The following is a 12,404-nucleotide window of genomic DNA, read 5'->3' on the forward strand; positions in this document are numbered from 1 at the left end:
TTTAGTCAAAGCTACGAGGAACTTTGATTTATTGGTTCTGGCGGCCCCCGTGGACAAAAGCGGTACTGCGAGTCTCATTTCACTGCGGCAGGGTCTCCTCCCTTCCCTCCATCGCTCGGCAGGGAGGTGAAGTTCTCCACCTCCCTCCGCACCGCTCCGTCTGCAGCTCTGTATTATTCAAAAGGTCGGCAGCGAGGCCGAATCTGTGTCTGTCCACGGTGAGCTCGTCCCCGCTGGACTCTGAGCGCATAATTCGGCGGTATTGTCCTTTTTAGGACAAGTTCGGCTTCATTTTGACGTTCGACTCGATGCTTTTTTTCCGCGTCAAAGCGCCACGTAAAAACAGCTCGTCCTCTGTCGAAATCTCACCGATTTTGTGCATCAAAGTCAGGAAGTTGCATTCTGAAAGATTGGACCCGAATTCCTGGACACTTGTCTAGTTGTTTGGAGGCCATGTTGTGTAATTATGTTGTATTTTGGTCTAATCCGACTGCTTTTCTGCATCATTTCGTCGGTATCCAAACCCCTGTGATCCAATGGCAAGCATGAAGAATAACTGCAGAGAAATAGACGATCTCCTCCCCGATGTTTCCTTTACTCATGTAGCTCATTTGATTGAGACGTTTCATAACCAGTTTAAACGTCCTCACAGTAACTCAAAGTCAAATATTGAAATACTCCCACTGCTTATGAACTTCACCCTCTCGGCATAACGTGTGCAAAGCCTCCGTCACGTGAATGAAGTGCATGCATTGTTTGATCCAAACCCAACAAGGCTTCTGCTCGTCGCGTCCGCAGATCAAACCCCAGCGCTGCAGAGACAGATCCTTCATGACACCGAGTCACTCACGCAACGGGTTGGAAGCGGGAGTCGCAGTGTCTGTGTTGGGTGGAGGATCGTACCATCAGGATGGGGAAGTCCTCCTGTCCGGCCCTGAAATCAGCTCTGTTGCAGAGGCCGGCAACGCGAGACAGAGAGGTCCAAGTAGCAGAGCTCTTGTCAAAGCCCAGACCTGGGAGCAGAGCAGAGGGAGCCGTGTTAGACTTTCTTTTTAAGTGGTGCTTCATGCAGTATTTATTCCACTGACTTAACTCTCAACTCGCAGAGAGTAGCACTGGATATTGTAGCTAAATAACAAAGCAATCCCTTATTTCTTGACAGAAGGGCTATTTTTTTTTTAAGTTTGTGTTCCCCAGTCTGAAAAACAGCATTCATTTTTAACTAGAGTGTCTCTAAAAAGTTTTTTTTTTTAAAAAAAAGCTTGGAAATTCCGATCAAAATTGCCTCCATTGCACCCAATTTGAACCAAAAAAAGGACCTTTTTTTTTTCCATTTTAGCCTCGACCCGCTGGAGAGGTTGCTGTCACTGTTGTTGTGCAAAAAGAGAATAGCATAGCATCATGCAACATGCAGCAGCTACACGGCAGCAAACTGGAGCTGCAGTTGTTGCACTGGACAAAGCAGGGCGGCAAAAAGCCTCCAAAACTTGCAACAGCTGCAAAAAAAATAGCCTGTACTCCTGAAAAATGAATACACACTATATGTGTGTGTGTGTGTGTGTGTGTTTTCCTCCCAGCACATTCACTGTTTCAACTGTTCGGCCTTTGTCAGCACTGCTCGCTGTTTACTGCGTGAACGCCGAGCTCAACCCTCATCGCTATGCACAGAACACCTGTCTGCTTTTTTTTAATTTATTTTTTTTAACTTATTCCCAAACCTTTTGGTTATCGCTTCTTTCTTTCAACGCTCGGTTTAGGAGACAGGAATCACGATGCTCAGGAACTCTGAGGCTGAGGACGTGTTAGTGGCCGGCGGTCGTGCCGCCCACACCGCACGCCGCCGCTCAATTAATCCAGGAGGAAGTGCAAACAGCAGCGTCGGTGGTGGACAGATGAGTTTCAGCAGGTGGTCACACTCCCATTCCCACACCGTCTCTCTCTCCCTGCGTATATTCTTTATTTAGTCTCTCCATCGCTTCCCCCCAAAGCTCCTTCCACTCCTTCCCTTTCCTCCCTCCTCCTCCTCTTCCTCCACCCCCTTTTCTTTTTCCTCTCTGCCTCTCACCCGTCTGGTCCTCGGTGGTGTCCGCCTCGTGGATCTGGTTGTCGAACCACATGTGGGCCACGGTCATGCGGTTCTGGGTCAGCGTGCCCGTCTTGTCGGAGCAGATGGTGGAGGTGGAGCCCAGGGTCTCTACGGCCTCCAGGTTCTTCACCAGGCAGTTCTTCTTCGCCATGCGCTTGGCGGTGAGAGTCAGGCACACCTGGGAGGACGGTGGGAGGCGAGGGAGGGAGGGAGGGAGGGAGGAAGGAAGGGAGGGAGGAAGGGAAGATGAAGATAGGAGGCGAGGGTGAATGATTGTTAGTCGGCGAGGGAAGAGAGCATGTGCACGCAGCGGTGCGTTCAAGTGTTTGTGCATGTGAAACCATGCGTGGTCCAGGTGCCTTGTAGCATATGTGTGTGTTGGTGTGTGTGTGTGTGTGTGTGTGTTTGCATGTATTTGGTTGGCTGGTTAACAGCAGGTGCAAAGGGACATAAAAATGCGACGCGTGGACACATTCCATATGTCGTGAGCGACAACGCACATAAATTAAAGCTGACCACGTCTACTCGGCGAGCAACAAATGTTTCTACACAACTCAAAGTGCGTTTCAGGAGGAAAGCAACTAAAGAAACGCAGCCACTGGAAGTTCATTTATTTCCTGTGACCAAGGAAATGGCGACTGATGGCATTTGAAATGCCAGCTGGCATCCACATCAGCAACAACTTTGTTTATTGTTGCAGGAAAAAAAAGTTCACTTGCACCATTTGAGCAACTCACTCAGTGATAAATCACCGGCTTGGCTTTCGTGTCATTAGCAGCTACCGCGGCTAACATCCACGGAGGGTACATTAGTGTTGGGGAAAAAGCAGAGGCATGACTAATAACATTGACGATGGCTCCGTTCCATTCAGGTGTGCCAGTACAGCGTGACAGGAAGCCAGCAGGCACACGATGAGCGCTCCACAACTGGCTCGGGTTCTCAATGTTTTGGTGTTAACAATAGTTAAAATGGCCGCATGTGATGAGAACACAGCTGCTGGAGATGACAAACCCAACTGTGCGTTTACCCCCTTTTAGTCCTACGGAGCCGTTAAGCCTCTTTTAGCTCATGACATACTCCAGACTCATCAACACCTTTTTTCTCGGCAGCCTCACACGGCTATTTTCAGTAAACGGTAAACGGACCTGTAGGTGTAAAACGCTTTTCTCGTCTTCCAACCACTCAGAGCGCTTTAACACAACATGACAGCATTCACCCATTCATAATCACTGATGGGCGGGTACACCTGCCCATCAGGACTAAATAACATTCACACACTCACACACACACACACACACACACACACACACACACCGTAGAGCTGCGGGAGCAATTTTGCGGTTAAGTGTCTTGCTGGAGGACGCATCGACATGAGCTAGCGGAGCCGGGGATCGAACCGCCGCTCACCACTGAGCCAAAGGTGCCATATCATGTGCACAAGGCCAAGAAGAATGTCCCTTTGGGGCAAATAAAGTACATCGTTAAGTATATCATATCCTAAATATATCTTATTGTATCCTTTTATAGCGTATTGTAGCATATCATAGGGTAGCGTAGTGTATTGTAGCGTAGCGTATTGTAGCATAACATAGGGTAGCATAGTGTATTGTAGCGTAGCATATTGTAGCATAACATAGGGTAGCATAGCGTATTGTAGCATAACATAGGGTAGAGTAGTGTATTGTAGCGTAGCATATTATAGCATAACATAGGGTAGCATAGTGTATTGTAGCATAACATAGGATAGCATAGTGTATTGTAGCGTAGCGTATTGTAGCATAACATAGGGTAGCATAGTGTATTGTAGCGTAGCATATTGTAGCATAACATAGGGTAGCATAGCGTATTGTAGCATAACATAGGGTAGCGTAGTGTATTGTAGCGTAGCGTATTGTAGCATAACATAGGGTAGCATAGCTTATTGTAGCATAGCATATTGTAGCATAACATTGGGTAGCGTAGTGTATTGTAGCGTAGCATATTGTAGCATAACATAGGGTAGCATAGTGTATTGTAGCGTAGCATATTGTAGCATAACATAGGGTAGCATAGCGTATTGTAGCATAACATAGGGTAGAGTAGTGTATTGTAGCGTAGCATATTATAGCATAACATAGGGTAGCATAGTGTATTGTAGCATAACATAGGATAGCATAGTGTATTGTAGCGTAGCGTATTGTAGCATAACATAGGGTAACGTGGCGTATTGTAGCATAACATAGGGTAGCGTAGTGTATTGTAGCATAACGTAGTGTAGCTTAGCGTATTGTAGCATAACATAGGGTAGCGTAGTGTATTGTAGCGTAGCGTATTGTAGCATAACATAGGGTAGCTTAGCATATTGTAGCATAACATAGGGTAGCGTAGTGTATTGTAGCGTAGCGTATTGTAGCATAACATAGGGTAGCGTAGTATATTATAGCATAACGTAGTGTAGCTTAGCGTATTGTAGCATATTGTAGCATAACGTAGGATAGCGTAGCGCAGCGTATTGTAGCGTAGCATAGTGTATCATAGTAATGTAAATCTGGAGAAAGCTTCTGATGATGAGCCTCTCTAATATCAAAGACACACACACACACACACACACACACACAGGACTCACGGTGACAGTAGCCAGCAGTCCCTCCGGCACGTTGGCCACGATGATGCCGATGAGGAAGATGACGGCCTCCAGCCAGGTGTAGCCCAGGATGACGGACAGGATGAAGAAGCTCACGCCCAGGAAGACGGCCACGCCCGTGATGAGGTGGATGAAGTGTTCGATCTCGATGTTGATGGGCGTGCGGCGGACCTCCAGCTCCGTCACCAGCGTGGCGATGCGACCCATCACCGTGCGGTCGCCGGTGCCGATGACGACGCCGTGGGCCGTACCTGAACAGAGCCGGGTGGACGTCACATTATTCATAATGGCGTCTATTTTTATTTTGTTTGGAGGGAGCTCTTTAAACAAATGTCCAGCCCTCAGCTGGCTGATAAAGGAGGCGACGGGCCGGATAAAGAGCGGTGATGGATGGAGGAGAATTACAGGTGTTGGGCCAGTTATTGATGGTGGAGCGCGAGCCGGACCGAGCGAGCGCAGGGAGAAACACACTCGCATGAAATACAAATAACGGGATCTGCAGAGCTCAGCAGAATATACGGGGGTTTGTTTTCTTGTTCATTGCAAAGTGAGAAAGAGATATGAGGATCGTAGGAACATTGTTTCGGGAAAGAAAATGTAATTAAAATGTCTTTTCTGAAGCCTTGAGCGCCACGAAATGAAAAAAATATAATAATCTCCATTATATTAGATTGGACGCAAGAAATCTGAAAATCGGGGAAAAAATAAAACCCAAACTATCTGATTAGCTAGACATCACCTGAGAAACACACACACACACACACACACACACACACACACACACACACACACAGATATATCATACAATAGACTATAAGGCCGCAGAGTAATTTTAGCTATGACTGATTCAGATATTTAACTCTTTTTTTTCAAATTTTGTTATTACGTTTTAGAGATAAGACGCCATTAAATCCTGAATCTCAGACGTTAAGTCTTTGAAATGGAAACTTTAAATTCAACATCTGGCGCGACATCTACTGATGAAGAGTTTGCGATACGATTGAAAGCTCCTGAACTTCTACAACTTTGAGTTTTTGGTAAATCATTGAATGTCTGGATATGAAACGCATCTTCAAAAATATATTATTAAAACCAGTAATTTCCGATACGAATGTACTTCAGAGGCAATCGTCATACGTTAACCGAGGTTAGAGTTCAGATCCAAGTATGAAAAAGCCATTTGAAATGCTTCCGGCATCACCGTCGTCCGATGATTGATAGCCACTAATATGCTCAATGAAATCCCCATCGGTTAAAAACGCTCATTAATAATCTCAACAACTGCTGCGTGCGCCCGAAACGCGCGCTCTCTCTCGGCTGGGCGATAAAGGCCAAAAACAATGTCTGATCTCCAGATGGCGCAAAAAAAAGAAGAAGACACTTTTCAGGGTCGATGGGAGACAATCTTGGCCAGATGTGGCCCACTGACCCTCGACACAGTTGGTGGAGTAGAAGCAGATGTTGCGGGTTTCCAGAGGATTGTCGCTCGTGAGCTCCGGGGAGCGGGTCTGAGGCTCCGACTCCCCCGTCAGAGACGAGTTGTCCACCTGGGGGGAGGGAGGGAAGGGAGGGAGGAGAGAGCGGTGTTACCCAGCGATGACACGGAGAGAGTGAAGCGTTGAGGCTGACAGGGTGGAGAAATGAGAGCATGCAGCGCCGCTTATCAGCAACAAGTGCAGCACTCTTGTCTTGTCAAAAGCGTTTTCTGCTTCTTTTTCCCCGCAGTCCTCTACGGGGGGGAAGAGGCGTGCAGGCAATTAATTAGCAGGCGTGTTACACTGGATCCAGAGCCATGAACTGAAGCTGGGAGTGTGACATCTTGCAGCCATGTCATCCAGTAAGCAGGGAAACAAAGCGAGGTAAGTGAGTGAAGAGGATTGTGCTTCGCTCACTTTGTTTGTTTTAAAAGGTGCATTTAAGAAATTATGTCGAATCAAGAAAAGGGCCGAAGACCCTGAAGAGTTAAAGGTGCAATGTGAAAAGACTTTTGGGGGTTTAAAACATTCAAAAAGTGAACGAATACAATCGACAGAAGGTGAAGACGCTTCAGTGTCAAACTATGTATTGTGTTGCAGAGACATCTCCTGAAAATTATGCTAACCAGCTAGCGAGCTAACCTGTCCTCACTTGTAATACCACTTACTACCTCGGGAGGCGATAGTGAGTCACTGTAGCGCCCAGTCTGACCGCATGAGAGGACAACAAAGTAGAGCTAACCTTCAGTTAGCGGATAGCTGTAGCAACTAGCATCCAGTCAAACCAACTCTATATTAGCCACTGAAAAAAATCGACGTTGCACAAAATTAAATTTAATAATTTTTTTACTAAAATGTCACCTGTTGGGAGCAATGGCCTTCCCGTCGGCCCCCGCTTTGTTTTTGCGCTAACTAGCAGACGTTAGCATGCTCGCACACTAGCTTAAGACAAGACCAAAGTCAGTTGAGCACCCGCGGGTGCCCCGGCACCCCCTCCCACCCCCTCTTCCCTCCTCCCCTCCTACCTTGCACCCGCTGGAGGAGATCACTCGAAGGTCAGCTGGGATGCGGTCTCCCCCTTTGATCTCCACCACATCTCCCACCACCACAAGCTCAGCATTGATCTGCATCTTCTCCCCCTCCCGGATCACCAACGCTTGCTGGCATGGAGAGAAAGGGAAGAGGGGGAGAGAGAGAGAGAGGGAGGGAGAGACAGAGGAGAAGGGAAGAGGAGAGACGAGAGAGTTTGTGGAACAGAGAGAGGATTTAGTCAGAGGAAGAAGAAGCGATAAAAAGAAGGAAAAAAAGCCAGAGGGGGGAAAGAGGTATGCGAGAGGAAGAGATGGAGAGATGAAAAGGAGAGGAGGGGAAGACAGGTAGCGGAAAAGGAGACAAGGAGGGAGTGAAAGAGGCCTAAATAGATTAAAGAATTAGGCAATCGAAGTGCTGGAGGTGGATAAGGCGAGGGGAGTTTTTATACAAACACACACACAATCCGAAGTTGGCTCAAACATTTATTCTTCCTTTGTGCAAGCTTATTAGGTTTCCACACAGATGAGTGTGTAAGCCCCACTTGAGGGACGGCTTATTGACTCAGGAAGCTGCCGCGATTACGCCGAACGCATCGACTCACCTGTGGCACCATTTTCTTGAAGGAGTCCATGATTCGGGAGCTCTTGGCCTCTTGGAAGTAGGAGAAGCAGCCGGTGATGATGACCACGGCCGACAGCACCACGCCCAGGTACAACTGGAACAGGGAGCGGACAGGCAGGCGTCATCGACTTAGTTTGGTTCGCGTGAGGAGCGTTTTAAGCACCGGAAAAGCGGATTTAATAACCTGGAAACGGTTTTAAAACGTCAAAAAGAAACTAAATGTAGAATGCAAGGGAAGAGTTTAGGGAGCGAGAAAACATGAGGAAGCTCTTGGTCTTGGTGGGAGATTTAACCCGTTGTGTTTGAGTCGTCGTAGATACCCCAAATGAATTACATTACTTGTGTTTATTGTATGTAATTCTTCAGCAAAGTCTTGGGGAAAAAACGTATATCTGCAAAAAAATACTTTTAAAAGATATTTTGATCATAACTATGAACATCCAGCATGATATGAGCCAGATTCCCCCAAAATGCCTCCTGGAGCGTCGATAAGACACCTTTATGGAAAGATTTGGACCTAAAGAATCAGAATCTGCAACACAAATCTGAATAAAACAAAGTCTTGTCCTGTTAGGAAGGAGTTTCAGTCAAAAAACTGTGTCGTTCGGTTAAAAAATGGAAAGAAAATACATATTGTATTTTTCGATTGTCTGAATGGGGCATGCTGGGACTTAAAAATGGCCACAGGAAGATTTTCGCTCACGGTTTCTAAAAGGTTAAAAAGGAAGAAGCCGTCCTCTGGAGCTGAACGCTGGTGTTTCTATTCCTGTCATCTTGGACGGCTCATCCAATGTTACTCGTCCAAGTGAACATCTGTCCCCCGAACCCAGAACTGAGGCTCTGATCCGCGAGACCACCAAGAGACCGAGAGAGCTGGAGCTCTGTGGACTCGTGTGTGTGAGCCAAGAAAAATGTATTCTGGTGTTTTTTTTATATTTCCTGCGAAATGTGTTTTTGTTGTTTTGTTTTAGCCGTGACAAAAGCTGTTCTCGAGGCAGCGATCTCATTGATGCAAGCAAACAAGACAGGAAGCCACTTTGGATGAAAGCGTCTGCCAGCTGCTGTGTACTGTACTGGATGTCCTGGACTCCTGCAGAAGGAAATGAAATTCTCAAAACCTTGAAAAGTTTCCTATTTTGGAAGGTGCCGCTTTCATTTGACAGCAACAACGGGGTGTTTTGTCGTTGTTCAGCGTTTCGGTTTGCAGCTCTCGATTCTGTCTTTGTTTTCAGTTTTTTTGTTGCAGGATTTGAGCTCATCTCTCTCGCTGCTGCTGCTCTCTTTCTGTTCACCAGCTGTACAGCGGGCGGGGCGACAGCTGTCCGGACAGGTGACACATTTGAATCTCCTAAAATTAAAAAAAAAAAAAAAAAAGGATTGAAATAATTCATGTTCCGTTTCTCCAGACCGCCGACATAAAAATTCTTAAAGCGTGGCAGTAAATTATGCAAATTCATCTGTGCTTTTCAGAAGCCCGGGGAAGCTAAAAACATTTATCTCACACACCAGAAGAGAAGACAATGCAATCTTTCGGCTCAATAAATCCATCAATACAGTGTAAAAATAAAAAAAAGAGTGTTTAACAGCGATGTGTGCGGCCCTGCGAGGGGGATTTTCCTCTTAAATAACTGCTTGTACATTATGCAAAGGCTCAAAGTGCCAAATCTGCAGGCAGTCGACGGCTTTTTGAAGCAGCGGAGCATCCAGCTGCACACACTTCGCTACCGAACGAGGAGATTAAACAGGGGGGAGATTAAAGTCGCCGCATGTGCGTGTGCGTGTCAACCCCGACTGTATGCTACTGTATATTATGCAAGGGTTTAATGCCGTCTGGGGCGCAGAGAGAGAGAGCGAGAGAGCCGGGTGATGATTGCATAATGATTCAGAGACATAAAGTGCAGTACGGATGGCTGCTCGGCTCCGTTTGAACAGAGGGTGGTCGGATGTTTTTTCACGCCGCGGCCCGATGCCGGTGTCAGCGGTTAATTTTTACATCGCACTCTCAAAGGGTGAGGGTCAACGGGGGTCATGTTGGGTTTTAATGTGTTTTTAAGTAGGGTTCTTCTCCCAATGTTTCCCTCGTCTTTCTTTACTGTCTTTTCTTGCGGTTCGAGTGGCCTAATTGCGTCGGCCCGTGGACTCCAGGAGCTGAGATTGAGCCTCTCAGGAGGCCGTCCTGGTTAAGTAAAGGTCATATTCATAACATCTCCCCACAGGGGAAGGAAAGTCACGAGGAATATAGTATTACGACACTTTCTGGACTCCTAACCTTTAAGTTAAGATTAGATTTAGGATGTTTTATAAAGAGTAACTTTGGTATTTTTCCAACATGGACCCTGTTTCCCCGCCACGTTTATTGTGTCTAAGTGACTAATGGGGAGTAAAATAGTCCGGGATTGAATTACAGCGCACAAAAGTAATAACTTCTCACCATCAATGTACGTCCACTAGATTATTTTTTGCCACTGACGGCTTCAGGCCTCGTGGAAACAAGCTTATAAGAACAATAAAACCTGTTTGTGTTTGCCCTTTGGCTTGTTATTGTGTCTAAACAACCTTTCAGTTCGCCCAACAAATATTTAGCATGCCTCCAATACACAGTGTGTCAATTGCAGTATGCTAAAAATACCAGGAGGCACCCGGAGCCGGCATACTTTACCGGCTATTCTGACCCACAATCCTCTGCGTGAGCCAGAGGGTCAAAGTTCAAGGTTCCTCGTTGTGAGAACGTAGTGAGTCCCAAGTCAATGCACACGTGCACGCAACGGCGGCAGGCTTTTAAGTGACTTTTCAAGTTTCTCTCAAGGAGAAAGTCTCTTTCTAAACTCTTAGCATCCACATTTTTCCGCCCGTCAGCTAAATATTCAGCCGTGACTTTGAAAATGGTTTCATAACAGGAAGATTTCTGTCCTCCGGCACCAGAACTTCTCACGGCGACGGCCGTCCGCTCCGGAAAACACTTTTCTCACGGGAAAAAAACTTGCCGTCCAGTCGCTTAGTCGCAAACCCACGGGGCACTAGGACCCAGGTCAGTTACCCTTTAAGTAATGCATGAATATGTATTTGCTTTAATTTAAGGAGGACTTTTAAATAAAATGTACTATTGATTGTCTTTCAGTGGAATTATGATATTGTCTTGCATATAAAGTTATCTCTCACAATTGTTTTGTTGTTGTTGTTGTTAACGCCTCCGTAGGAATTATAATTAACAACAAATATTTAATTTGAGATTTGTTTGACTTGGAAGATTAATCTTTCTTAGGAGGCGATATTACACAGGCGGCATCATTTATTGAGCTGAAGCTGAATGTTGACACGTTCTATATGCACAAGGGACTTTTCACACATTTTAGCAACTATGCTAAAAAAAAGATGCTAAGCTAACTGGAACGCATGCGTTTAGAGAGAGCCTTACAGTTTGGGTTTCTACAGATTCTTCTTCAATGGAAAATATATTGGAGAAATTAATCAACGCCCTGAATGCCAATACCAAGATATTAATGACGATATGCCAGTAAAAACTGACGATGGACGACTTCAATAACTTCAATCTTCTTGATTCAGAGGCAAAAAATATGTTTAGCACGTGTGAAGAGTTGTGTTTGTTTAGCACAGTGGATTAAATTATTGATATCTCCCTTTTCTATGCAATATTTAGCACATATTTAGCATATCGTAATGCATATTTTAATGCTAAAAACATACTAGTTTTCATATTGTGATATTACAAACAGACAGGAGACAGCTGCTGGTGTCTCAGAGTCTTAAATTCACGTTAATTATGTTTGTGACACAGTGTTGACGTTGTACTACTTTAGGTTGTGTGTACTTATCTTAAAATGAATAATACATTGTATTTGTGTAGCGCTGCGTACTTAAAGGCACTTTCCACACTAAACACAGAAACAGTGAACGCAATAACAATAGCAATATAAACAAAGCAGATCATAAAAATAACTAAACAGCCCAACCGTGTTGTTTTCTGTTGTGTAACATGTGCATATGTGTGTGTACAACACATCCTGCGTGTCCACGCATGTAGACAGTAAAAACATCATGATGCGATACATGTTTCATGTCTCTCTGGTACCTGCGTTATGACCGCAGCGTCTCCGTGTACCTGCATTGTGCGTGATTAATATGTACATGATATGAATGTGCACGTGCACGTGCATGTGCATGTGCATGTGCATGTGCATGGGCGCGTTTCACCAGCAGGCACTCACGTTGTCGTTGGGCGCCTCGTCCTCCGTGGCCACCTGGATGGTGTAGGCCAGGAAGCAGAGGACGGCGCCGATCCACAGCAGCACGGAGAAGCCGCCGAACAGCTGGCGGCAGAACTTGACCCACTCCGGCGTGGTGGGGGGCGGAGTCAGCGCGTTCGGACCGTCCCGGGCCAGAATCTCCAGAGCTCTGGCGTTGCTCAGGCCCTGAGGCGGGGAAGAGGAGGAGGAAGAGCCTTTTCTGGGATTGAACGCCATTTTTTTCCCCCCGCATGCGCTGAGAATCTTATTACAACGCAGCGACCTCATTTTCACCGCGGCTTAAAAAGCAATTTTACCGCCAC

At 46.1% G+C, this 12,404-nt stretch overlaps 1 protein-coding gene across 1 annotated transcript in view; it reads right to left on the reverse strand.

The window, feature by feature from the left end:
- atp1a2a (ATPase Na+/K+ transporting subunit alpha 2a) overlaps positions 1-12,404 on the reverse strand; it is a 40,914-nt gene that overhangs the window by 24,777 nt on the left and 3,733 nt on the right. The window contains exons 4-10 of the mRNA XM_068605016.1: positions 12,064-12,267; positions 7,818-7,931; positions 7,210-7,344; positions 6,139-6,256; positions 4,692-4,960; positions 2,066-2,264; positions 904-1,013 (exon numbers count right to left, since the gene is read on the reverse strand). Of these exons, the coding sequence (XP_068461117.1) occupies positions 904-1,013; positions 2,066-2,264; positions 4,692-4,960; positions 6,139-6,256; positions 7,210-7,344; positions 7,818-7,931; positions 12,064-12,267 (1,149 nt within the window). The remainder of the gene's footprint in view (positions 1-903; positions 1,014-2,065; positions 2,265-4,691; positions 4,961-6,138; positions 6,257-7,209; positions 7,345-7,817; positions 7,932-12,063; positions 12,268-12,404) is intronic.

Source organism: Clinocottus analis, unplaced genomic scaffold (assembly GCF_023055335.1).
Source record: "Clinocottus analis isolate CAN_PGR_092001 unplaced genomic scaffold, fCliAna1.0.p SCAF_11, whole genome shotgun sequence".
Taxonomy (NCBI): Eukaryota; Metazoa; Chordata; class Actinopteri; order Perciformes; family Cottidae; genus Clinocottus; species Clinocottus analis.